Genomic DNA, 26,331 nt, shown 5'->3' with positions numbered 1-26,331 from the left:
TCCCCCTGTGTGTTCTCTAGAATGGCATTAATATATAAAACCCTTCAACTGCTGCCCGTGTCCGGCTGGTTCCTCCATGCGTGCGGTGCCGCGAGCCTGCTGCCTGCCAGCTCCCAGCTGCTGTTGAGCAGCTGCGCAAGGCTAGCCCCGGCCTGTTTCCCCTCCAGGGCCCAGCTGTTGAACTAGCCCCAGGCTGGGCCCACACGGCTCAGTGGCGGTCACTACAGAGTAGCCTGGAACTCGCTCAGTGCGAGCAAGAGCGTCAGGGTGCAAGGCCTGCTGGAATGCAAGAGCCTGGAGCTGGGCCCCCCCAGCAGCTTGGTACAGCTGGGAGGGGAGGCAGGCAGCCAGGGGGTGGCGGTGCAATGCTGCTCTGGAGCCCAGCAGCCAGCCCATTTACATTAAAGCAAATCTAGGCTCAGAGTAACACCTGGCAGCTGCCATGGGGAGGGGGGCAGGCGGTTTTGTGCCATTCTCTTGCAAAGCAGAACTATGGAGCAGCCGCTTCGCACCCGATCAGTGCCCAGGGCAGGCAGTGGGCCCAAGCCTCGGGCCCAGCTGGGCCATTACAGCACCCCTGCTGGGCCAAGGCCCCCATCCTGCCACACTGCAGCAGTGGGGACTGGCACTCCCCCCTGGGCTGGATGGGCCACAGCTGCATGCCAGGAGGGACAGCCCTGGAGGCCAGCTGTGTTACAGGGAAGAGAAGAGAGGACAAGGCTGGGCCCTGGAGTCCAGGCTGGGGTGAGCGGGGAGATGCGCACGCTGGTGGCACAGTCCCCTTGGCTGGGGGAAGTTTTGCAGCGGGAAGGAGACAGGATTGACGCCAGCACCGTCCTCCACACCCTTTATTGGTTCTCACTCTCTACCAGCCACTTCAACCCTAATGGCACCAGGCACTGGGCCCCTGTTCCTGGCACAGGCCCCAGCCACAGGTGGGGCACTCTTAGAGGCAAGGGAGCTGGTGACCAGAGGGCATGGTGCCAGTCTGGCCCTGGGCTCTCAGGGCAGCTGTGAGGGGGGCAGGGGCTGGGCAGGCAGCAGAGACTCCTGGAACAGGGGGGCTAGAAAAAGGGTGTACCCATCCCTGGTGCCCAGCAGACACAGTGCAGGCACGAGCTCAGGGCAACGCACATTCAGGGACTGGGGTAGGAGAGTGCCAGGAGCCAGACTGCAGTGCCCACCTTCCAGCCTTCCCAGCCCCGGCTTTCACAGCCAGCACAACAGGACCCAGGGAGGGGCCCGAGTGCCAGGGAAAAATGGGGGGAGACAGATGCCAAGAGGGGTGTAGAAAGCAAAGCAGCCCAGCCGCCTTGCTCTTCAACCCAGCTTCCCAGGCCCTACTGCAGCCCCTAGCTCCCAGCAGTGGGGGAGGAGGGCCTGGCCTGGCCCGGCCCAGCCTCAAGGCCCCCACAGAAGGAGAAGAGCCTGGAGTGGGGTGGGAGTCTTAACCTTCCAAGCTCCCAGCAGGAAAGCAGCAATGGGAGCAGAGGACGAAGCTGCATGTGCCCAGACCGCTGTGTCCAGGGTTAAACTCCCATGGCGGGGGGAGCTGGTGGGGGCGCTCTCCCATGTCCCACCCAGCCCCCTGGGGCTAAGCACAGGTCCTGCAGAGCATGGGGCCTGTGTGTCCTGGGGCAGCCAGAGAAAAGGCCCCTGAGGCTGGAAGTCAGACAGACTGAGGGGCCAGAGCAATCCCCACTCCCCCCTCAGTGTGGGCACAGCCACCCCTCAGCGCTACGTCAGCCTGGGGGACCGGGGGTGCCCCACAGGCACTTCACAGCAGCCGGGGGGCACCGGCGTCCCAGCGCGGGAGCCAGCGCCGCTTGCAGTCGAGGCTCGACCTGGAGCATCGGTAGCCCCAGGGACAGCAGTGGCGTTGGTCGGGGCAGCAGGAGCCCTGTGGAGAGATGAGGCGTGTTACTATCTGCCGGGGGCAGCCGGGCTGGAGCACAGAGGGGTCCCCCGGAGAGGGAGCAGCTGCCGTGCAGATGGGGCAGGTCACAGAGTCCCCAACCTCCCCCGGTTCCCCTGCAGGGGCCTGGCCCATAGAACGACCTCCAGCCCTGGTCGCTGGGGGGCCAAGGCCACAGCACGCAGACAGGTGGGGGCCAGCAGCTGGGAGGGGCTGAGGCCCAGGGTCTGAGCAGGCAGCCGGCGGGAGGGGCTGGGCAGATGTTGGAGGCGTGAGAGGCAGGGCTCTGTGCTGCCCTGGGGCGGGCAACCAGCCCCCCGCCCGTCGCTCACCATGAAGTAGGGGCAGCAAGCCCAGGTGCCCGAGGCAGCCTTGCAGCAGGTCTGGCGGGTGCGGCAGTAGTGCTGGGCGTCGCAGGTCACCTGGTTGCTGGGCTCCGGGCTGGCGGGCAGCAGGGGGGCGACGAGGCTCAGGTCCCCGGGCAGCACCCGCCCAGCCTGCTGCTTCTCACAGCTCTGCGTGGCCAGGTTGCAGGTGTAGCCCCCTGGGCAGCAGTGCTGGTGATCCTCACAGCACACAGCCTGGGGAGAGAGCGGTCAGCCAGCACCGAGCAGAGACAGAGCAGCCTGGCAGGGCTTACAGGGCGTCACCCAGGGGCAGAACCCAGGCGTCCTGGCTCCTGACCCCTCCCACCGCCACTCTAACCCACCAGACCCCACTGCCCTCCCCACACACAGACTAACCCAGAGGTTTTCCAACTTTGTTTCTGGTGACCCAGTTGAAGAAAATTGTTGATGCCCATGACGCACCAGAACTAGGGATGAGGGGTTTGGGAGGGACTCATCGAGGGTTGGGGTGCAGGGGTGAGGGCTTTGGGGGGGCTCAGAGGCTTCCTGCCTCTCCTGGCACCACGCTGCGCCCCGGAAGCGGCCAGCAGCCGGTCCGGCTCCTAGGTGGAGGCGCGCAAGCAGCTCCATGCAGCTCTCGCCCACAGGCACTGCCCTCCTCCAGCTCCCATTGGCCGTGCGCAGCCGGTGCTTGGCGGAGGGGCAGCAGGTGGAGCCCCGTGGCCCCCCCCGCCTAGGAGCCGGACCTGCTGCTGGCCACTTGGGGGTGCAGCGCGGTGTCAGAACAGGTAGGCACTAGCCTGCCTTAGCTGGGCAGCATCACCAATGGGACTGTTAATGGCCCGGCCAGCGGTGCTGACCAGAGCCGCCGCGACCCAGTGCCCGACATTCCGTGACCCACTTCTGGGTCATGACCTACAGTTTGAAAACCATTGCTCTAACCCACCGGACCCCACTCCCTTCCCAGAGCCAGGAAGAGAACCCAGGAGTCCTGGCTCACACCTTCTCTAAGCCCTAAAGACATCCTTCTTCAGGCCAAGGGGCGAGGCGGGGCACAGCGCAGCCACACAGCACAAACATGGCTGTGAGGAGCTGGGGCCTCACCTTGCCCCTGGCACCCCTTGGCACTGAAGAAGCCTGGCAGGGACACCTAGTGGCAGGGGTGGGCCGTGCGTCTGCACACCCAGGAGATGGGCACAGCCCCCTGCCCTGCCCTCACATTCGGCAGATGGCAGCATGCCCAGGTGCCCGTCTCGCTCTTGCAACAGGTCTGCCCGTCCTCGCAGCTGACCGTCTGGTTGCACTTCACACCTCGGCTCTGGGTGGCGCCAGGAACGTGTGCTGGAGCCTTGGGTGCCCAGGGCACAGACAGCAGGGCCTGCTGGCAGCTGCCCCCCGCCGGGTCGCACGTGTGTCCCTTGGGGCAGCAATGGATGTGGTCCTGGCAGCACACGGCCTGGGCGTGGGAAAAAGACAGGGCGCGTGACCACAACACGAATCCCCCCTTCCAACTCCTCCATAGGGCGCCCGCCATCCCCTCCGCTGCGTGCCTGCCCCCCCAACCCAGACCCACAGGCCCACCACTCCCCTCCTCCGCTGCGCACCCCCCACAACACCAACCCACAGCCCCACCAATCCCCTCCTCCGCTGGGCGGGACAGGGGGTGGAAGCTCAAGGGTTGCAGCCCCAGGAAGGGGGCCTGTAACCTGAGCCCTACCACCCTCAGGCTTTAGCTCAGGCCCATGGCCCCAGAAAATCGAAGCCAGCCCTGGCAACCCCACTGAAACTGGTTCCCGACCCACAGTTTGAGAACCACTATTCCAAGACCTAAGCTAAGGGCAGCGCTGCCAGGGACAACCTCCCTCCACTCCGCACCTCCGGCAAGGGGCAGCAGCCCCAGCTCCCGGTGGCCAGCCTGCAGCAGGTGTTGCCCTCAGGACAGCTGGTCTGCTCGTCGCACTGCACATCTCGGCCAGCAGAGGGCGCTCGCACCCGTGCCGGGGTTTTCTCCAGCCAGGGGACGGGGGCGGCGGGCGGGTGGCAGCTGCCCCCCGCCGGGTCGCAGGTGTGTCCCTTGGGGCAGCAATGGATGTGGTCCTGGCAACACACGGCCTGGGCGGGGGGAGGAGACTCAGCATGTGTGACGACAACATGCACCCGCCACTTACTCCGCTGGACACCCGCAGCCCCACCACCGCTATCCACAGCTGGGGGCCCTCCCCAAACCCGACCCACAGCCCTACCACCGCCATCCTCCGCTGGGACCCCCCCCCCCCCCCCGAAACTCGACCCACAGCCCCACCACCGCTATCCACGGCTGGGGGCCCTCCCCAAACCCAACCCACAGCCCCACCACCCCCATCCTCCGCTTGTACCCCCCCCAAACCTGACACACAGCCCCACCATCCGCCGTTGGGTGCCCCCCCCAACGCCGACCCACAGCCCCACCACCGCCATCCGCTGCTGGGGCTCCCCCCCCAACACGACCCACAGCCCCACCACCGCCATCCTCTGCTGGGTGCCCCCCCCCCAACCCCGACCCACAGCCCCACCATTCCCCTCCTCTGCTAGGTGCCCCCCCCAACCCCGACGCACAGCCCCACCATTCCCCGCCTCTGCTAGTCACCCCTCAGCACGGACCATGTCCTGTAGCCTGCACTCCGACCCACCTCCTCCAGGGGGCAGCAGCCCCAGCTCCCGGTCGCCAGCCTGCAGCAGGTGTTGCCCTCAGGACAGCTGGTCTGCTCGTCGCACTGCACGTCTCGGCCAGCAGAGGGCGCTCGCACCCGCGCCGGGGTTTTCTCCAGCCAGGGGACGGGGGCGGCGGGCGGGTGGCAGCTGCCCCCCGCCGGGTCGCAGATGTGTCCCTTGGGGCAGCAATGGACGTGGTCCTGGCAACACACGGCCTGGGCCGGGGGAGGAGACTCAGCATGTGTGACGACAACATGCACCCCCCACTTACTCAGCTGGACACCCCCAGCCCCGACCCGCAGCCCCACCACCGCTATCCACGGCTGGGGGCCCTCCCCAAACCCGACCCACAGCCCCACCACCCCCATCCTCCGCTGGGACCCCCCCCAACCCGACCCACAGCCCCACCACCGCCATCCACTGCTGGCCCCCGCCCGCCCCAGCCCCACCACCCCCATCCGCCGCTGGGTGCCCCCCCAACCCCGACCCACAGCCCCACCACCGCCATCCCCCGCTGGGGGCCCTCCTCCAACCCCAACCCAACCACCGCCATCCCCCACTGGGGGCCCCTCCTCCAACCCCAACCCACAGCCCCACCACCACCATCCACCACTGGGGACCCCCCCCAACCCCGAACCACAGCCCCACCATTCCCCTCCTCTGCTGGGCACCCCTCAGCGCCAACCGTGTCCTGTAGCCTGCGCTCCCACTCACCTCCTCCAGGGGGCAGCAGCCCCAGCTCCCGGTGGCCAGCCTGCAGCAGGTGTTGCCCTCAGGACAGCTGGTCTGCTCGTCGCACTGCACGTCTCGGCCAGCAGAGGGCGCTCGCACCCGCGCCGGGGTTTTCTCCAGCCAGGGAATGGGGGTGGCGGGCGGGTGGCAGCTGCCCCCCGCCGGGTCGCAGGTGTGTCCCTTGGGGCAGCAATGGACATGGTCCTGGCAGCACACGGCCTGGGCCGGGGGAGGAGACTCAGCATGTGTGACGACAACATCCACCCCCCACTTACTCTGCTGGACACCCCCAGCTCCGACCCCCAGCCCCACCACCGCTATCCACGGCTGGGGGCCCTCCCCAAACCCGACCCACAGCCCCACCACCCCCATCCACCGCTGCGGGCCCCCCCAACCCCCAGCCCCACCACTCGCCATGACCGCTGGGGGCCCCCCCAAACCCGACCTGCAGCCACACCACCCCCATCCACCGCTGGGGGCCCCCCCAACTCCTAGCCCCACCACTCGCCATCTCCACTGGGGGCCCCCCAGCCCCGACCCGCAGCCCCCATCCACCACTGGGGACCCCTCCCAACCCGACCCGGAGCCCCACCACCGCCATCCACCGCTGGGGACCCCCCCCAAACCCGATCCACAGCCCCACCATTCCCCTCCTCTGCTGGGCACCCCTCAGCGCCGACCGTGTCCTGTACCTGCGCTCCCACTCACCTCCTCCAGGGGGCAGCAGCCCCAGCTCCCGGTGGCCAGCCTGCAGCAGGTGTTGCCCTCAGGACAGCTGGTCTGCTCGTCGCACTGCACGTCTCGGCCAGCAGAGGGCGCTCGCACCCGCGCCGGGGTTTTCTCCAGCCAGGGGATGGGGGTGGCGGGCGGGTGGCAGCTGCCCCCCACCGGGTCGCAGGTGTGTCCCTTGGGGCAGCAATGGACGTGGTCCTGGCAGCACACGGCCTGGGCAGGGGGAGGAGACTTAGCATGTGTGACGACAACATGCACCCCCCACTTACTCAGCTGGACACCCCCAGCCCCGACCCGCAGCCCCACCACCGCCATCCACCGCTGGGGCCCCCCCCCCCAACCCGACCCACAGCCCCACCACCGCCATCCGCCGCTGGGGGCCCCCCCCAACCTGACCCACAGCCTCACCACCCCCATCCTCCGCTGGGGGGGCCCCCCCAAACCCGACCCACAGCCCCACCACACCCATCCTCCGCTGGGGGCCCCCCCCCAAACCCGACCCACAGCCCCACCACCGCCATCCACCACTGGGCCCCCCCCCCCCCCAAACCTGACGCACAACCCCACCACTGCCATCCACTGCTGGCCCCCGCCCCCCCCAGCCCTGACCCTCAGCCCCACCACCGCCATCTACCGCTGGGGGCCCCCCCCCAACCCGACCCGCAGCCCCACCACCCCCATCCACCACTGGGGACCCCTCCCAACCTGACCCGCAGCCCCACCACCCGCATCCACCACTGGGGACCCCCCCCAACCCCGAACCACAGCCCCACCATTCCCCTCCTCTGCTGGGCACCCCTCAGCGCCAACCGTGTCCTGTAGCCTGCACTCCCACTCACCTCCTCCAGGGGGCAGCAGCCCCAGCTCCCGGTGGCCAGCCTGCAGCAGGTGTTGCCCTCAGGACAGCTGGTCTGCTCGTCGCACTGCACGTCTCGGCCAGCAGAGGGCGCTCGCACCCGTGCCGGGGTTTTCTCCAGCCAGGGGATGGGGGCGGCGGGCGGGTGGCAGCTGCCCCCCGCCGGGTCGCAGGTGTGTCCCTTGGGGCAGCAATGGACGTGGTCCTGGCAACACACGGCCTGGGCCGGGGGAGGAGACTCAGCATGTGTGACGACAACATGCACCCGCCACTTACTCTGCTGGACACCCCCAGCCCCGACCCGCAGCCCCACCACCGCTATCCACGGCTGGGGGCCCTCCCCAAACCCAACCCACAGCCCCACCACCCCCATCCTCCGCTGGGACCCCCCCCAACCCGACCCACAGCCCCACCACCGCCATCCACTGCTGGCCCCCGCCCGCCCCAGCCCCACCACCCCCATCCGCCGCTGGGTGCCCCCCCAACCCCGACCCACAGCCCCACCACCGCCATCCCCCGCTGGGGCCCCCCCCCCCAGCCCGACCCACAACCCCACCACTGCCATCCACTGGTGGCCCCCGCCCCCCCCAGCCCCGACCCTCAGCCCCACCACCGCCATCTACCGCTGGGGGCCCCCCCCCAACCCGACCCGCAGCCCCACCACCCCCATCCACCACTGGGGACCCCTCCCAACCTGACCCGCAGCCCCACCACCCGCATCCACCACTGGGGACCCCCCCCAACCCCGAACCACAGCCCCACCATTCCCCTCCTCTGCTGGGCACCCCTCAGCGCCAACCGTGTCCTGTAGCCTGCACTCCGACCCACCTCCGGCAAGGGGCAGCAGCCCCAGCTCCCGGTGGCCAGCCTGCAGCAGGTGTTGCCCTCAGGACAGCTGGTCTGCTCGTCGCACTGCACGTCTCGGCCAGCAGAGGGCGCTCGCATCCGCGCCGGGGTTTTCTCCAGCCAGGGGATGGGGGTGGCGGGCGGGTGGCAGCTGCCCCCCACCGGGTCGCAGGTGTGTCCCTTGGGGCAGCAATGGACGTGGTCCGGGCAGCACACGGCCTGGGCAGGGGGAGGAGACTTAGCATGTGTGATGACAACATGCACCCCCCACTTACTCAGCTGGACACCCCCAGCCCCGACCCGCAGCCCCACCACCGCCATCCACCGCTGGGGCCCCCCCCCCAACCCGACCCACAGGCCCACCACCGCCATCCGCCGCTGGGGGCCCCCCCCAACCTGACCCACAGCCTCACCACCCCCATCCTCCGCTGGGGGGGCCCCCCCAAACCCGACCCACAGCCCCACCACCGCCATCCACCACTGGCCCCCCCCCCCAAACCTGACGCACAACCCCACCACTGCCATCCACTGCTGGCCCCCGCCCCCCCCAGCCCTGACCCTCAGCCCCACCACCGCCATCTACCGCTGGGGCCCCCCCCCCAGCCCGACCCACAACCCCACCACTGCCATCCACTGGTGGCCCCCGCCCCCCCCCAGCCCCGACCCTCAGCCCCACCACCGCCATCTACCCCTGGGGCCCCCCCCCCAACCCGACCCGCAGCCCCACCACCCCCATCCACCACTGGGGACCCCTCCCAACCCGACCCGCAGCCCCACCACCCGCATCCACCACTGGGGACCCCCCCCAACCCCGAACCACAGCCCCACCATTCCCCTCCTCTGCTGGGCACCCCTCAGCGCCAACCGTGTCCTGTAGCCTGCGCTCCCACTCACCTCCTCCAGGGGGCAGCAGCCCCAGCTCCCGGAGGCCAGCCTGCAGCAGGTGTTGCCCTCAGGACAGCTGGTCTGCTCGTCGCACTGCACGTCTCGGCCAGCAGAGGGCGCTCGCACCCGTGCCGGGGTTTTCTCCAGCCAGGGGACGGGGGCGGCGGGCGGGTGGCAGCTGCCCCCCGCCGGGTCGCAGGTGTGTCCCTTGGGACAGCAATGGACGTGGTCCTGGCAACACACGGCCTGGGCCGGGGGAGGAGACTCAGCATGTGTGACGACAACATGCACCCGCCACTTACTCTGCTGGACACCCCCAGCCCCGACCCGCAGCCCCACCACCGCTATCCACGGCTGGGGGCCCTCCCCAAACCCAACCCACAGCCCCACCACCGCCATCCGCCGCTGGGCCCCCCCCCCAAACCCGACCCCCAGCCCCACCACCGCTATCCACAGCTTGGGGCCCTCCCCAAACCTGACCCACAGCCTCACCACCCCCATCCTCAGCTGGGGCCCCCCCCCCAAAACCCGACCCACAGCCCCACCACTGCCATCCTCCGCTGGGGGGCCGCCCCCCAAAACCCGACCCACAGCCCCACCACTGCCATCCACTGCTGGCCCCCAGCCCCACCACCCCCATCCACCGCTGGAGACCCCCCGGGGGGCAGCAGTGCAGGCAATCGCTGCAGCAGACGGCCTGGAGTGCCGGAGAAGAACCCATGCCCGGTTAGACCCACTGTATGGCCAGGGCCCCGGGGCAGGCAAATCCAGCTTCGGGGCAGCCAACCACTGGTGCGGTGGGGGATGTCCCCCAGGGGCTCAGCACCAAGGTAGCCGCCAGCCCCTCCCTCAGGCGGGAACTTGGCTGGCAGGGCCCCCTAGGCCCCAGCCATTTCTACAGCGTGTTCCCTGGGCACACCCAGCCCCCAGAAGTGCTGCAATGCAGCCACTGCTGGGGGGACCAGCTAGGGGACGTAGCCCAACAACAAACTTCTGAGAGGGGCCCTTAGGAGCCGTGACATGCCCAGAGCAGGCCTGAGGGAACCTGCCTGCCTAGCACGGTGTGAACCTGGCCCCCGAGGCTCAACACTGGGCATCAGTCTGGGGCAGATACCAGAGGCGGCGGCTGTGTGGGCAGATCGCTGGTGCCAGTCCGAGGCAGGAGACCAGCAGGAGCAGAGCCTGGCCGGCCGCACGCTAAGACATGACGCAGACTGCCAGACGCCTTGTTCTGTGCAGTGTGATGCCCACCCAGGGGTGCCCCCCAGCCCACTCCCCTCCCCCAGGCCTGGCTCTCTCCTCTCCACAGGCCTGGCGCATCACCATCCCCTGGGCCGCGTTGTAACAGGGGCCAGGCTTCACCTGCCCAGGGGGGCAGGATGCCAGACCGGGCTCTGCAGCACTTCTGTGCCATGGGGCAGGCGTCCATCCGAAAGGGGCTGGCGCAGTGTGGCACAGACATCCCAAGTCATGGGAGGCTCCTGGTTGCCCTAGGACACCAGGAGGGGCAGAGGGAACAGGCAGCTCACAGAATACCCTGGGAGGGGTAACTCGTAACCCACGTCCTGCCCTGCCCGCCCCATCCTCACTCACATTCTGCAGTGGACAGCAGCCGTACTGGCTGGTGGGCAGCTGGCAGCAGGTGGTGCCATCCGGACACACTGACTGGTGGTCGGGGCAGGTGATCATGATAAATGAGGCTGGGGAGGGCAGGGGAAGCAAGGTCAGGGGGGGCACAGACCAACCAAGCCCTCCCCCACCCCCCCAGCTGCCCCCCCAGGGCCCTGACAGCACCTGCCACCCCACAGGCCTCTGCCCCGGCTGCAGGCAGGGCCCCAGGAGCAGGCTTGGGGGCACTTCCTACCATGGGGGCTGTGCCTCCCCATGAGGTGAGCTCTCAACCCAGCTCTGGGGATAGCCGGTGACCCCTGTAGCCAACTCCTCTTCACAGAGGAGCTGAGGGGGTGTGCTACTGAATGTACACACCCACCACTGCAATGCAGCCACCTCTGGGGGCAGCCTGCTTTCTGTTTAACAGCGCACAGGATGGGAAGCAGACCCTGGGTGTACGACACATCCCCACCTCCCCCCCAGGATCCCAGGGCCGTCTCTGCTGCCTGAGCAGCCCTGTAATGAGTGTCTTCCATGACGATGCGGGGCAGGGGGAAGCCCCTGTAGCACAGCGCCCCCTAGACAAGGGGCTAGCTCACTCCTCCAGCCAGGGTGTGGGCCCAACACAGAGGGCACCACATGGCACGGGAGCCCCGCCCCTCCAGCCTGCGCCCCAGGACCCCCACACATGGGGCCGAGCAGCCCATGGGACCGCTCCCCACCCCCTGGCCGTGCCGTACCTGGCACTCCCTGCCACGGCGCTCGCTTACGGGCCGGCACCTTGCTGCCCAGGGGCTGCTCCCCGGCGGCTGAGAGGCAGCGGGCATGTTCCAGGTCGCAGGTGGTGGCATGGGGGCAGCAGTGCACCTTGTCCACGCAGCACGCGGCCTGCCAGAGACACGGGACGTGGCAGAGCAGAGAGGGAGCCAGCAACCCCGCCAGCTCCCTCCCTCTCCCGCCCCCGCCTGGCCCCCCACCTCGACCACACGGCACCCAGGTCGACCCCCAGCACCTCACACCAGCGCCTCGCCCTGGCTTGGCACAGCTGCCCCAGAACCAACCCTGACCCACTGCCCCCTGTATACCAACCCTGCCCCCCTGCCGACCCACAGCCCCCCCGTATACCAGCCTGCCCCCCATACCAGCCCATAGCCCCCTGTATCCCAGCCCTGCCACCTGCCAACCCACAGCCCCCTGCATCCCAGCCCTACCCCCCTGTCAGCCCAGGCCCCCTGTATCCCAGCCCCACCCCTGCCTCCACAGCTGACCCACAGACCCCTCTATCCCAGTCCCGCCCCCTGCCAACCCAGAGCCCCCTGTATCCCAGCCCCACCCCTGCCCCCCTGGTGTCCCAGACCCACCCTGCTCCCCCAGCTGACCCACAGCCCCCTGTATCCCACCCCTGCCGCCCCACGTGCCCCTGAGCCCTGTGTATCCTGGCCTGACCCCTGTCCCCCCAGTCAACCCACGGACCCTCATATCCCTGCCCTGACACCCACCCACCCACGGCCCCCTGTACCCCAGCTTTGCCCCCAAGCCGACCCACAGCCCCCTGCATCCCAGCCCATCTCCTCAACGTTCCCTATATCCCAGCCGTGAGCTCCCTGCACACACCCCCAGAGCCCTCTTCCTGCCACCCGTACCTGTGGCATGGGGCAGCACCCCCAGGAGCCAGTGGGCATCATGCAGCAGGTGGACTCATTGGGACACTCTGATTCGCCGTCAGGGCACTGGACAGCATCAGCGGCCGGGAGACCTGCCAAGAGCGTGACCAGTGCCTGGCACTCAGCAGGGAGAAGCCAGGGCAGCCCTGCCCTCAGCCCCTCGCCCGCAGGCAGAGGCCACTCGGCAGGCACCAGCTGGGCAAGCAAGCAGCTCCACCAGCAGGTGCCAGCTGGAGTCTCTTGCTCCAGGGCCCTCCCCAGGGGAGTCCAAGACCCACTGGGGCCCAGGGAGGGGTATCCACCAGCCCCTGCCCCCAGTGCGATGGGAACGCCCCTGCTACAGACCCTGCCCCCCACAATCCAACAGCTGGAGGACTAGAAGCCAAACCCTCCCGCACCCGTGCAGCCAAGCATGTGGCGTGGCCACCATGAGCCGCTGGGCACTGGGCAAAGCTCCTGGCATTGGGCAGAGCCCCTGACATCGGGCAGAGCCCAGTCGGCACCAGACCCGGGGCCAGAGGCAGAAGCTGGAAGTGCCAACAGGGTCCCCTTGTGTCATGCAGCAGCCACACTCGGACGCTGGGGCCCCGGACACCCGGAGGTCACGCCGGTCCCCCCCGACCCCATACCTCGGAAAACAAAGCAGGATTTGCCGTCGGCACTGCAGTGGGACCCCCGGGGGCAGCAGTGATGCCTGTCGGCGCAGGCGACGGCCTGAGGAGAGACAGAGGAGATGGCTCTGGGCAGCACAGACAGCCACGGGGCAGAGGGGAGGGGCTGCTGCAGCATATCCCAGCACCCTGAACCCTGGGACAGGCGACAGGGGCTGGGAGCAGCCACATGGGCCGCGGGAATGCACCCGAGGCAGATGGACACCAGCACCAAGCAGCTCCGACCCCTTGACCCCAACATTCCCCCCCCCACACACACACAGATGGGGAAACTGAGGCACAGTGAGGGGACAGGACTCAGTGGAAGAGGATGGGGACCAGAACCCAGGAATCCTGAGACCCCCAGTTCTAAGCACTGGAGAATGCTGCTTCCCCCAGGCCAGAACAAACACTGCCCCCCTGGGCTACGGACGGGGGGAGGCAAAGGAAAACACCCAGCCCGTGGCCAAGCAGGAGTTTTCAGGACCAGGGGAGAGCCAGAGCCGTGCCCTGCAATCCACTCTGCAGCCGGTAACTCCCGGCACTGTACCGCCCCCATGCCCTCTATTCCCACATAGGCACCACGGGCCAGCCAGCCCCATGTCCTGTCTTCCTCAGGGGCCAGCCCCAGGAGAACCGAGAAGCCCCACAGTAGCAGATGTAGTATAATCTGCTCCCCCTCCCCAGCCAGCCCGGAAGGCCTCATCCTAATCTGAGTCAGGTTGAAGCCCCGAAGGAGGAGGTCTGAGCTCCCGTCCATGCTAGTGGCAACGGTGACAACTCGGAGTGTCCCATGGACCCACAGGAACAGCCAATCTCTTCTTGGCCTCCCTGCAGCAGGGAGTTCCACAGTGTGACTATGCCCTGCGTGGAAGGTATTTCCACTGACCCCCAGGGGAGACCCCTCTCCCCACACCCTGCCTACAGGCAGGGTCTGAACCAGCCTGGCAGCTGGCCAGGAAGCTCTCTGGGGAGTATGGGCCAGCCCGGCAGCTCACCCTGGGACTGTGGGTACGGCCGCTCATGTCCCAAGAACAAGCTGGACAGCAAACCCACGGAGGCCCCCACCCCCTGGGCAAGGCGCTTACCTCCGACAATGGGCAGCAGCTGAAGGAGCCGGCCAACGTGCGCAGGCAGCTGTGTTCCACGGGGCACCGGGTACCATCGGGGCACACGGTCCCGGCAGGCTTGGCCACGCTGCTGGCCTGGGTCATAGGCACGGAGTGCGAGGAGCCCTGGTGGAGGAGGCAGAGGGTGAGGGGGATGCAGTGCCGGGAGCCCGGAGCACAATGGCCCCCCAAAACCACCCGCTGGCTCCTGGTCAGAGCAGGGGGGCTCAGTCATGGCTTGGGAGCAGCCAGACTAAACTGCCTTGGGCAGACCCTCAAACACCCCCAGATCCCACCTGCTTTCCACGTCGGGCACCAGCGCCACCAGGAAGGTGCTGGCGGGCAGGTCCCTTCCCCTTGGCTGGCCCAGTTGGGGGCCCAGCTCTGCCCAGGGCACCTGCGACAGGGCAGGAGACCCCTGAGCTTCGGCAGTTTCTACCCATTTTTGGCTGGGGGGTTTAGACCAGGGTCTGCCCCCCAGCACGCAGAGCTCAGGGCAGGGGGTCCTGTTCACTCCCAGACAGTGGGCCCAGGCTGCTCCAGGGGGCAGAAAGGGACTGGATCCCCCCCTCCCCCCCATGAGGGAAGGGCCTCAGCACCCGGTGGAGGAGGGTTAACCACAGACTCCTGGCAGCGTGGGGTGGGACAGCAGATGAGGCAAGCAGGGCAGTAAATCACAGCCAGGTTCTGCAAGGCTTCCGCTAGGCATCTGGGTTACGACAATGCTCCCGCCCGCCCCACCCCCGGCTCTTCCTCCCATCCCCAGGAGCGACTCCCTCCATACCCCCAGCCACGAGAGCAGCTCAGGCCCTGCAGCGTCGTGCCAGCTGGGGCACTGGCCAGAGACCCAGCGAGCTCACTCCACGCAGGCCAGAGCGGCTGGCTCTGAGAGACCTTCACCACCCATAGCGACCCCTCGATGTGACATAGACACTCACCAGAGACGGTGGGCAGCAGGCATAGTCATCCCCTCCGGGATCCTGGCAGCAGACGTCAAGCCCCTGGCACAGCCGCCCATCGGGGCACCGCAGGGAGGTCACTGCTCCAGACAGCGCCAGCCACAATGGCACGAGCGACCACATCCTTGGGGAGAGACCCTGCGAGGGACCAGCCAACAGCTGCTCAGACGCCTCACTCCACCACGTTTCCTGGGGCACCTGGCTTTAACCCTGAGCCACCAGCTGGCTGTGGGGCTAGGCAGGACCCCAGACGCAGCCGGGGGTAGGGAAGCAGGACTCCTAGGTTCTGTCCCTGGCTCTGCTCCCGACGTGCTGTGCAGCCGGGGACAAGCAGAGTCATTCACCTGCCTCTGTGCCTCCGTTTCCCCATCTGTAAAATGGGGGTAAGTACTTATCTTTTCCCCTACCCCTGAACCAGGAGACCCCACTGCACAAACACAGCCACACCACCAGCCCCAGCCCCACCCCTCCGGCTAACGCAGCAGGCCACTTCCCCAGCCAGGGCCCCCCGCCCCCTCTGAGAGCTGTTCTCTGGCACCAGCCTGCTTCTAGGTGAGGGCCCTGGCCGCGGCGGTGACCCCACAGCTGCGCCTGGCTGGACCAGCGGATCCCAGTGCTGGGGTGGGGGCTGTGGTTCAGGTGTGGTGTCACACCAGCTGTCCCTCCCACCCCCCTCCGGCTGGGACCCACCAGCACTGCAGCTGCCCCTCTTGTGACACTGCCTCGTGCCCATCCCACAGTGCTCAACCGCGCCCAGGGAAAGCCCCCGCAGGCTGCACGGGCGCCTTACGCTGCTCAGAGCCGCTGGCGCGATGCAGGGTTCAGCTGGAGGCCTAGGCCCTGGCATGCAGCCTCCGCCCCCTCGCTGTTGGGAACCAGCTCTGGGAGGGGATCTGTGACCAAACCAGCCCCACGGCACAAAGTCCAGGCTGATAAGAGCTTCCACCCAGATCTCCAGCCTGACCCCCTCCCCCAGCGCTGTGGCTCCAGTGGGGATCTGGCCACAGGCCAGCAGAAACACGAATGCAGCAGAGAAGCGGAAATGCAAGCAGTGTATCAGGGCACAGCAGCTTGGGAAGCAGCTGGGCCTGTCGGAGACATGTCTGGCCCGCCCTCCCCCACTCCGGCCGCCCCAGCTTCACAGCCCCTTTGAGCTACAGCAGCGTTGGCCAGTGGTTAGAACACAGAGCCAGGACTCTGGAGTCCTATTCTGGCCCGGCAGCCCTCTCCTGCCCTGCTGTGAGCTGGCGAGGCCCATGACCTCGGCCAGGGAGAGGCCGGGCAGCTCATTCCTTCTGCTCTGGGACGTTCGGGCTGGAAGGGGCTACTCACGCTCCCTGCCTGCTGCAGGGGACTCTGGCGTCGACCTGGGTGAACCGGGCCCACTGCCACTCAGCCATGGGTCCCACGTGTAACCACGGCAGGGACCTGCAGGCCGGCCAGGCAGGCAGGGTTTGTATTGAGGCCAGGGCGGTGCTGAGAGGGGCTGTGGGCGGGCAGCGTGCCGGGGGAGTTCCTGTAGCACCACGGCAGCCCGGGGAAGCGCTCACACCCGCATGCCTGCAGGCAGGGAGGGACAGCTGCAATTTGCTCGGTGCAGGTGTCTCCCGGACAGAACTTTGGCGGGGGGGGGGGGGGGGATCACAGCCTCCCCCTGCCCTGTGTTCATGGTGCCCCCCAATGACAGGCAGCGCCAAGTGCCCACTGGGTCAGGCGAGGAACAACTCCACCTGCCTAAATTCAAGAGACAAGCCCTGAACAGTGGGGCAGGCGTCGCTCAGCCCCTTGGGAAGATCTCACCCGCCCCGGAAAGCCCCTCAGAGACAGGGGGGGCGGGATAGTGGGGAGCAGGCCTGGGCCGGAGCCACAACTCATCTCCCCGATCTCCCCCTGCTCCCCGGTGCTCTTGATCCTGGAACCAGAGCCCCAGCATTGGCTGGACCTGGCCTGATAATGGTCCCACAGCTCCTGCGCTGCCCAGAGCACGCCACCCCCCCGCCCCCCGCCAGCCCACCAGAGCCCAGGGAGTTTCACTCCATGCAGCCAGGGAATCCTTGTCCCATCCTGCTCCCAGCCGCCCCACCAGCAAAGCACAGGGCCCTACAGGCTCTCCTCTGCCCCCGCAGAGCAACCCCTGGCACTGGGCCGGTGGGATAAGGGTTTGCTTGCCTCCATCGGGGGCAGGAGGAGGCGTCTCACCCAGCCCCTGCCCGTGGGCATGGAGACGTGTGCCCGCCCTCCACCTGGCTCCAGGCCCCGGCAGCTGCATGCGCCTCTAGCCGCGTTCGCCTCATGCACTGTAACCACGAGACGCAACCCTCAGCCGCGGCTCCCCGATAGCACGCGGCCCTCACCTCACGCTGCAGCCCAAGGGGCATGGCTCAGCCTGCTGGGGGCGCTACAGCCCCCCAGCAGCTAGGCAGAGGGTCGTTCCTGGGCAGAGGCAGTTCTGTCCTGTCACCCCCCGCAGTGCCGCCATGTCGACAGCTCAGTGTTTGCTCATGGGGCAAATCAGGGCCAGATCCCCTCCTCCCACCAGGAGAGCAACCCCTGGCACTGGGCCTCTCACCACACAAGTCCCACTCTGCTCCCACCAGCTGCCCCTGGAACGCTGCACCCTCAGCCCCCAGCACCCAACTCAGCCTGGAGAGCCTGTGCCCAGCACCAGGGCTGCTTCATGCCAACAACCGGGGGGCAAACCCGCACAGGCAGGGAGGGCTCTGCGCCAGGTACCAGAGCGGCAGGGAGTCAGACGCCTGCTGGCGAGAGCAGGCCCCCACGTGCTCTCGCTTCCCCCCTGCCCACACGCTTTCTCCTGCCTGCCAGCCAGCCCTGGGAGTCTGGTTCTGGCTCCCCCCGCCTTTGGCCCAGCGCTCTTGTCAGCAGATTGGAGAGGCAGGTCACAGCCAGACAGGGGTGATAAGCACTTGTGGGAGAGCAGCCACCACGGGGACAGCCTCCCGGCCCGGGTGCAAGCCTCTGGGTGACGGTGTGGTTAACCAACTCCCCCCAGCTCATCACCGATGTTATCGTCGAGCCTGAGAGCGCGAGTCCTGTCGGCTCAGCAGCCTTTCACGGCAGTTCTCACCCCCCGCGCCCGAGACAGGCTGCGCTGAGACACTGCAGCGCCCAGCCGTAGGAGGGGAGCCCCATTGTACACGTGGAGAAACTGAAGCACTGAAAGGGGCTGCGATTGCACTAAGTCCAGGCAGCCAGTCAGCGGCAGAGCTGGGGACCAAACTAGCTCCCAGTCACTTCTGAGCCCCCGAGGGCTTGGTAAGGGGCAGCAAAGCGGGTCTGGCTCTGGGCAGAGTTCATAACCCCACAGTGGGAACAGGGCGCGCGCTGAATCTCAGCTCCTTGCAATCCTTGGGACTCTCCCTGGAGCACAGCTTCCATGGCTCTACCTGGAAAGAAGCCATCCCTGCACCGAGTTGGGGGTCAGGACCTGTCTCCCATTGCCAGCGCACCACTGACCTGCTGGGTGACCGGGGACAAGTTCCCTCCCCAGGTCTCAATTTCCCCATCTGCCAGGGGATAATGCTTCCCCAGGGTAGGGCTCAATCCCCACCTGTGGTGGGCTACGCGCCTCTCAGCACAACCATGTCCAGAAGTGCCTTCCCGGGGGCACATCACGCAGAGACACAAGCAAAGGACCTTCCTGCCTCCCCCGCTGCTGCTTCCCACCCCTAGATTCACGTGCATTCTGGGCCCACCACCATGTGCCCTCTTAGATTGTGCAAAGGAGCCTCAGGCGTGTCCCATAGCGCTCCCTCACCCCAGCTGCCCCTTGCCCTCGGAGAGACCTGTAACAGCATTTGCAGCGAAAGCAGCACGTGGTGTTTACAGCTCATGTAGAGCGCCAGGCGAGCGTGCAATAAAGATCCAAGCGAGCGCACTGGAGCTGGGGGTTGCCTCCACCAGTTCCTCTTACTTCACTCACATTGCTGAGTTTGCACCCGGTTTCTACCAGCTGTGAAGGAAACAAAACCCCATGACAGAGGAGGGCAAGCCAGATGGGGAAGCAAAACTAGAAAGACGGATGGCAGAGTGCGGTGCAAACAGCTGGGTCCCTCAACATACCCCACCCTTTCAGGGCCCACTGGAAAAGCTACCATGTAGGGGAGCTGACTGAGGGTACAACCACACCCTGATATGATTAACACTATTTTACCGGGTACTGTAGACAGGACCTATCTGTCCCACTGAACCCCAGGCTGCAGCCCGGTTTGGGGAGATGGTTAGACACATGATCCGCTCCCATCCACCTCACGAACACGGGGATGCATTTTAGCTGGGTCAGGGGCTGGGGAAGATGACCATATTGTAGCAGAGTCTCCTCAACACTGCTCTTCCTGTAGTGTAGATGGGAGCCAAGGCAGGGATGCAAACAGCTATTGCACTAGGGCAGAGGGAGAGGGGAGGGGGAGGGCGAGGGCCCCACCCCCACGCAGCAGGACCAAGGCACAGCATCTAAACCACAGCAGTCCTGGGAAACCCGCTCCAGGCAAAGAATTTGACATATCCGTAGAGTCACCTGGACCAGACGACTGGGCACCAGACAGACACTAGCTGGCTGGGCTTTGCTCACAGAAGGCTTGAGATGCATGCAGGGCTGTTTCCCAGAAGGGCAATGCCAAAGCAGAAGTGTCCCCACGTCAGGGACAAGAAAACGGAACAGCAGCGCCAGCCCACAGGCACTCGGTCCAGAAACTGCTGGTCACACAGCTCGGCCTCGCAGCAACCTGCCTGGGCCATTCCAGGTCCAGTCCAAGGCAGCTCATCCACACGCCAGGGGCATGACAGGCCCAATGAGCCGGGGCACAGCCACCAAGCTGGGAAGGGACTTGGGGAGTCTTCACTGCCCAGTGGGTGTGGCAATACCCGGAGAGAGCTGCCTGCACTAGCCTAAACTCCTGATGGAGACATGGCTCTGGATTTTACTGGGACCCAGCGAGGGGAAGCCTGGGTGTGGGAGGAGACAGCACCACCCTCCCCGAGCCATGGCAGGGTAGAAAGCCCTAGATTCCAAGTGCAATGGCTAATGCGCTCATTTGCCTGCTGTACACCCAACGCCCTTTGGCCATGGAGACCCAGCTGGGCCATGGGCCCTCATGGAAGAGGCCAGCCCAACACCATCCCACATACTAACACCATGATCAAACCCGCCCCAAGATAAGCGAGGCGGAGGGTGCCGGGGAGAGGCCAGTTTTGGCAGAGCGTGCCCGCTAGGGGAGCACCGGTCTTATGTCATCTCCAGCAGCCAGCACCTGCCTAGGAGACGAGATGCCAGGCAGGTGCACGAGGATCCAGGCAACATGGCTGGGCTAGTCACATGAGTCTGTCTCTTTGCTCACTCGCTCGCCCATCACACGGGGATATGAATCATGCCCTGGGTAGCCAGGAGACGACAGGCCGCCAGCAGGAGTCGTGCCTGGGCAGCACTACCCAGTAAGCCACACAACCTTGGGAAGAGCAGCACCCACCACTCCAGAAGGGGAAACTGAGACACAGAGCTAGCCTGGCCTGCCAAGGTGACAGGGCAGCTCAGGTCCAGAGCCAGGAACAGAACTCAGGGCCCCTGGCTCCGAGCCCTTCCCCTCCCACGCTAGCCACAGGGGAAGCGCTGCCAAGTGCTGGCCCAGCTGTGGGCAGCGGGGCGACGCCACCCAGGAGCCCTTACAGCCAGGCCAGCGCAGCCGGTCCCGCTGGGCGCTGGTGCAAGCGGCACCGCCCGCCACACCTCCAGCCCCGGGGCCCGCTCAGCGCAGGGGCCCACGGGCCGACCACCCATTGCACCGGGGACCCGACCCGAGACACGACGGCAGCCCCTACCCGCAGCGGGGAGCCCCGGGGGGCTGCAGATGGGGCGGGAAGGGGGCTCCCTGCCGGGACAATAAGGGGCCGGGGCCGACACCCGCCGCGGCAGCTGCCAGCCGGACGCCCGGGCTCCCCCCCGGGGGCCCCACGCGCCAGCCCCCCCAGAAAAGCCAGGCCGAAGGGGGGCCACGAGGGGACCCCCCCCCGCAGCGCCCCCCGGCCCCGCACCTGAGGCTGCACCGCGCGCACCGACCCCGACGGCTCCGGACCGGCTGCAGCTCACGGGCCCCGCGATCCCCGCTCCAGCCGCCGGCCCCGCCCACTCCTCCGGATTGGTCACGGGGCGCGGCCTGCCTCGCTCCTATTGGTCGCTGCCCTCAAAGGCAGTGGAGCGCGCGGAGGAAAGCGCCCCGCACCCCGCGGGAATCCCCGGGAGGTCATGTGACGAGCCGGTCACGTGACACAGCAGGTCCGCGCACGTGGTTGCCCCTGCGGCCTGGTCCGCGCCCCCCCACCCCCCGCCAGGCCCGAGGCCGCCCCCGCGAGCCCCCCCGCCCCAGGAGCCCCCCCGCCAGGCCCGAGGTCGCCCCCCCAAGGTGACCCTCCCCTCCCCTCCCCTCCCCTCCCCGCCAGGCCCGAGCCCGGTGCCGCAGACACGAGCCCCGGCGCGCCCCGGGGACGGACCGAGAGCGGCTCGGCGCGGGGCCACGAGCGTTTCCCGAGGGGAGCGGCTGGGCGGAGGCTCGGCGGAGCCGGGCGGGGGCCGGCTCCTGGGGCTGCCGGCTCTTGGCGGCTTCTCACGAGGGTCGCCGCTCTCGGGGCCGGACCTGGAGGCCGGGTCCCTGCTGCAGCGTCCGGCTCCCTCGGGCGGGGGCTGACGATCAGCTGCCGATTTTGCAAACAGCTTAAGATCCGGCCGAGGGCGACTGCCGGCAGAGCTGGGAAGAGAGCCCAGGGTGCTCCCCGAACGCAGCCGAGCCAAACCGAGCCGGCGCCCCGCTCCCCGTAACCCGCCGGCGCCGGCGCCCCGTAACCCGCCGGCGCCCCGCTCCCCGTAACCCGCCGGCTCCCCGTAACCCGCCGGCGCCCCGCTCCCCGTAACCCGCCGGCTCCCCGTAACCCGCCGGCTCCCCGTAACCCGCCGGCGCCCCGCTCCCCGTAACCCGCCGGCGCCCCGCTCCCCGTAACCCGCCGGCGCCGGCGCCCCGTAACCCGCCGGCGCCGGCGCCCCGTAACCCGCCGGCGCCCCGCTCCCCGTAACCCGCCGGCGCCCCGCTCCCCGTAACCCGCCGGTGCTCCCCACCCTGCCAGCTGACTGATTTTAATGGGCTTTTTTCCAAAGAGCTGATCGTGGTGGGTGCTGAACCTTTAGAGATCGGGCCTGGGGACTGGCCCCCTCCCGCCCCATGGTCTTCGCCTGCTCAGCTTTCTTCTGCATGCACTTGAACTGAAAGACTGTTCCGCTTCCAACCCCCCGCCCCACCCGCCCCAGAAACCTGTGGGCGCTGGCAATCTCTGAGAAAGCAGAAGTGCGGGAGGCCGCAGGAGTGGCTGGGCTGGGGCTCTCACGGCCTCCTTGCTGCTGGGGGGACAAACTGAGAGGCCAGGGAGAAACAGAGCTCCCCAGAGCCCTGCTCTGCAGCCTCAGACAAACCTTCCCGCAGCGTGGTCCTGGCTGGGGCTGGTGTGAAGCGGGAGAGGGGCAGCTCCCCTCTGGGGCAGGGTATGGAAGAGGGCACCGCCCACCTAGAGGGAGTTCAAAGGGCGGAATCTTTTGTTCCATGTCCTGATTTTCCAGTGAGGGTTCTTTGTGTAACTAGCATGATATGGGACAGGGATCACATGTAACCAGCATGATATGGGAGCGTGGGGTGACTTGTCCTGCTGTCCGGAGTGGCCTGCGACCATGAGTGCCTGCCTCAGGGCAAACTGTCAGAAAACAGAGCAGACGCCCACAGCTGGTGGGGTGGTCTACCATTAGATTTCACCAAGCCAGTAACAAATGTGAACTCCTGGATCACTATCCCAGTCTGACCATGGAGTCACAGACAGTCCCCTTGGACTCTCCAGTCTGTCTTGCCCCCCGACAAACGGGACTTTGGGAGAAAAGGTCATACCAAAAATCACAGCACGTTCAGGTTGCTTCCAGTCCCGGGAGCCCAGTCACTTGCCCCAGATCCATTGGTACCCTAGATCTTACGCCTGCAGCCAATCCTGTGATAAGCTCTGGCTATATCTGTACTAGAGAGCTATCCCAATGCTGCTGTAAGATCGCTCATATAGTCGCTCTACGCCGATGGGAGAGAGCGCTCCCGGCGACTTAATTAAACCACCTCCGACGAGTCACGGTAGCTGCCTTGGCGGAGGATGCCCTCCTGCCGCCATAGCTCTGTGTACACTACCACTTATGCCAGTGAAACATATATTCGTCGGGGGGGGTGTTTTTTCACAGTTTTGTCCAAGGGCGGTGGGTATAATAGGCCAGGGAAGGCTAAGCCTCTCCTGGCACAGCTGCTGCCAAGGGACACCGGGCCGCGGTGGACCCGCCCCTTCTCTGAGGGCCCCCCCAGCGCCTACTGCTGCTGCCACCTACCTACCTTCTCTCCACCTCCCCCCCTTGGGGGCGGGGGAGATGCTGCAAGCAAGCGGTGGGCATGGGGGTCTGGTAGGGGAGTGAGGTGGCTCAGCCAGGCACTAGGGCCTCGGGGGAGGGGGATGCTGGCTCTGCCCGGCACTTGGGCGGGGGGCAACTCGGCCCAGGGCTCAGGTGAGGGGCAGGGCAGAGCGGCTCAGCGCTCCTGGGGGGTCAGCTCGACTTGGCCTGGCCCTGGGGCCAGTCCGGCGTGGCGCTCCAGGGGGGAGCGGTTCGGCCTGGTGCGGCGCTCGGCCCAGTGCTGGGGCTGGGGGGGCTGGCCCAGGGTGGCTGGGGTGGGTGAGCTGGGGCTCCTCTGGTCGCAGGGGGGAGGGCTCAGGACTCCTCCTATTATGGGGAAGGGGGCGTTTCAGGGCTATGGCATGTGGGGGGCAGGGCCTTGAGTGGAAGGGTTGGGGCCTTGGGGGAAAGGGACGGGGCTGGCAGGCTAGACTCCCCAAAGTGGGGGTTCACCCGGTGCCCATGCTTTTGCCAGCGTATGTGGCAGTGCAGATGTGGCCTAGCTAAAGGTTGGTTAACTAGGAGAAAGAAATAGGAGAGTTATTGACAGGTTAAAACTATCCAGAACAGACATACCGGTTGTAGTGATCTGTCAATTCAAAGTGTGTTTCAGGGCAGACCCAGGAGCTTACCCCTGGGGATCTCTGGCTTCAGTCTGGGGTCTCTAGCCCTGTCAGAGTTCAAACAGGGAAGAGGTGGGAAATTGTCCTGTGTCTCTGTGCCTTCATTCAGCTTCCAGGTCCATAGGACAAGCTTCCTTGGAGGGATAGGGCCATTAGCCAAGCCTTTGTATTGGGATGTTCCCTGAGGGCCCATCTGCTGTTGATAGTCCCGGAGGGGCAGGGAGGTGATCCCTGTACCTGGGCTCACAAGTTCAGAGCAAACATTTCCACAGTGATAAAGTCAAAGGTAGAAATTTCCTCATTCCCAGAGAGATCCCTGCAGGCAGCAACGTACATGCATTTCACAGAGTCTAACCACTGTGACGGGTAAAGGCCAGATGGCTATGGAAAAGTAGTGGGAGATAGATATATTAGCTCCATGCTAAACAAATCCCTGGTACCAGGTTAAGTGAAATGGAAGCTGCTCCAGGTCAATTAAGACACCTGGGGCCAATTAAGAACTTTCCAGAAGACTAGACTAGACTAGCCAGGGAGAAGGCTAGGTTGATTGGGACACCTGAAGCTAATCAGGGGCTGGCTGAAACTAGTTAAAAGCCTCCCAGCCAGTCTGGTGGGTGTGCATGTCAGGAGCTGTGGGAGGAAGTTGTGCTGTTGGAGAGGCTGGGTAGTACACACCGTGTCAGGCACAAGGAAGGAGGCCCTGAGGTAAGGGTGAAGTGGAGCTTGAGGAAGTGAGGGCTGCTGTGGGGGAAGTAGCCCAGGGAATTGTATGTGTCATGTTTCTAAAAGGTCAGCTACCATAGCTGATACTATTAGGGTTCCTGGGCTGGAGCCTGGAGTAGACGGTGGGCCTGGGCTCCCCCCCCCCCCTGACCTTTGCCCCCTGATTAATCACTGAGACTGGGAGACAACAGAGACTGTGCAAGGAAGGATAATTTCTCCTCACCTCCCTCGCTGGCTTATGATGAAAATGGCTCAGTAGACTGTGACCCTTGTCTCTAGAGAGAGAAGGGTTACGTGGAGGGTCACAGTGAGCTTCTGAGGCTAGCGAAATCCGCCAGGAAACGCGGGACCCACGGAGGCAAGGACAGAGCTTTGTCACATCACTCAATACCTTCTTGTCGGACTAATCCCTATTTTGAGCAAAACTAGCACACTGGTGACCTGCTCTGGTCTCCAGCTACGAGGGTGTCAGTTCTTAGCTAATGCCTGCAGCCTGGGCAAGAGCTGGTACCTGGCCTGCCAGCATCACGCCCCCAATGCTAAACTAGTGTATGAAGGGGTGTCACGGACGTTCTTGAATAAACCTCATCCTCCCCCATTCTCGATAAGGCAGCAGCCACTGCATTCTCCTTTCTCTTGATATGAATTACTTCCATGTCAAATCCCTGGAGGGCTACACATCAAGGAAGAACCCTTGGCTTGGGGCAGCCCTGTCAAAGGGGCATGACCACTTAGCACAGTGAATTGTTAATTACACAAAGAAGGTTTAAGTTGCATAACAGCCCAGACAATGGCCCAGCTCTCTGCCTCCATGACAGCCTAGTTTGGGTAATTACCCATTACCTAGCTCCGTAGGTAATGGGACGCCTATTACCCCACCCCCATCCTGCAGCAGCACTGCACCCGCCTAGCGTTAGCAGCGTCAGTGTGAAGCACAAAGGATTTGCTATCAGCAGGACTGCCCAAACCAGGCTCTGAATAAACCCAACCCACTGCCCACCCTGTGTCCTAGGCAGGACACCTCTGCAGCCCCCAGCTTGCACTTGGAGACCTTGCCAGTGAGGTTGGCTTCTCTCAGCCTTTGTAGCACAATTCCTACATGGTTCAAGTGGTCATGCTACTGAAAATAGCCCAGGCATCTATATGGGCTCTGGCAAACGTGTGTAACCCCTGCAGCACCTCCCTGACAAGCCCCCGAATATGTTAATCCAAAAGGCAGAACCGTAAACTCATACAATCCAGATTCCAATAGAAAAGCGGAGTTTTCCTGGGGCTCAGCGTCTAAGGGAATTTGCCAGTACCCACGAGTCAAATCCAGTGTGCTTATGACTTTTGCACCCCCCAAATAGACCCAGTGAGTCCTCTATTGGGGGTGTGGGGTATGGGTCAGGCTGGGAAAGCATTTAGCTTCCTGTAATCCTCACAAAAGCTCATGGTTTTGTCCTTTGAGGTACCATTACAATCAGGGACACCCAGGGGCTGTTTGATTTACTAGTTACTTTCATTTCAAGCAGG

General features: G+C 65.8%; 1 protein-coding gene across 23 annotated transcripts; it reads right to left on the bottom strand.

Moving 5' to 3' along the window:
* Positions 1–830: 830 nt before the first annotated feature.
* GRN (granulin precursor) lies at positions 831–22,266 on the bottom strand. 23 transcript variants are annotated; one of them, XM_037886795.2, is made up of 18 exons: positions 21,046–21,139; positions 18,941–18,970; positions 14,977–15,135; positions 14,018–14,164; positions 12,909–12,993; positions 12,259–12,371; positions 11,356–11,503; positions 10,598–10,704; positions 9,014–9,250; positions 8,102–8,338; positions 7,257–7,493; positions 6,394–6,630; positions 5,668–5,904; positions 4,932–5,168; positions 4,138–4,374; positions 3,482–3,718; positions 2,248–2,496; positions 831–1,900 (listed from the first exon to the last, which is right to left on the bottom strand). In XM_037886795.2, the coding sequence occupies exons 3-18, from the start codon at positions 15,118–15,120 to the stop codon at positions 1,778–1,780; spliced, it is 3,012 nt and encodes a 1,003-aa protein (XP_037742723.1). In that variant the 5' UTR covers positions 15,121–15,135; positions 18,941–18,970; positions 21,046–21,139; the 3' UTR covers positions 831–1,777. The 23 variants fall into 23 exon arrangements, with proteins under 23 accessions (XP_037742723.1, XP_037742722.1, XP_043392646.1 ...); XM_037886794.2 differs by lacking the exon at positions 18,941–18,970 and having other exon boundaries at positions 21,046–21,196; XM_043536711.1 differs by lacking the exon at positions 7,257–7,493 and having other exon boundaries at positions 21,046–21,140.
* Positions 22,267–26,331: the final 4,065 nt, after the last annotated feature.

Source organism: Chelonia mydas, chromosome 27 (genome assembly GCF_015237465.2).
Source record: "Chelonia mydas isolate rCheMyd1 chromosome 27, rCheMyd1.pri.v2, whole genome shotgun sequence".
NCBI classification, from domain to species: domain Eukaryota; kingdom Metazoa; phylum Chordata; order Testudines; family Cheloniidae; genus Chelonia; species Chelonia mydas.
The sequence above is the reverse complement of the archived record's forward strand: the minus strand, read 5'-3'. Positions and strand labels throughout refer to the sequence as shown.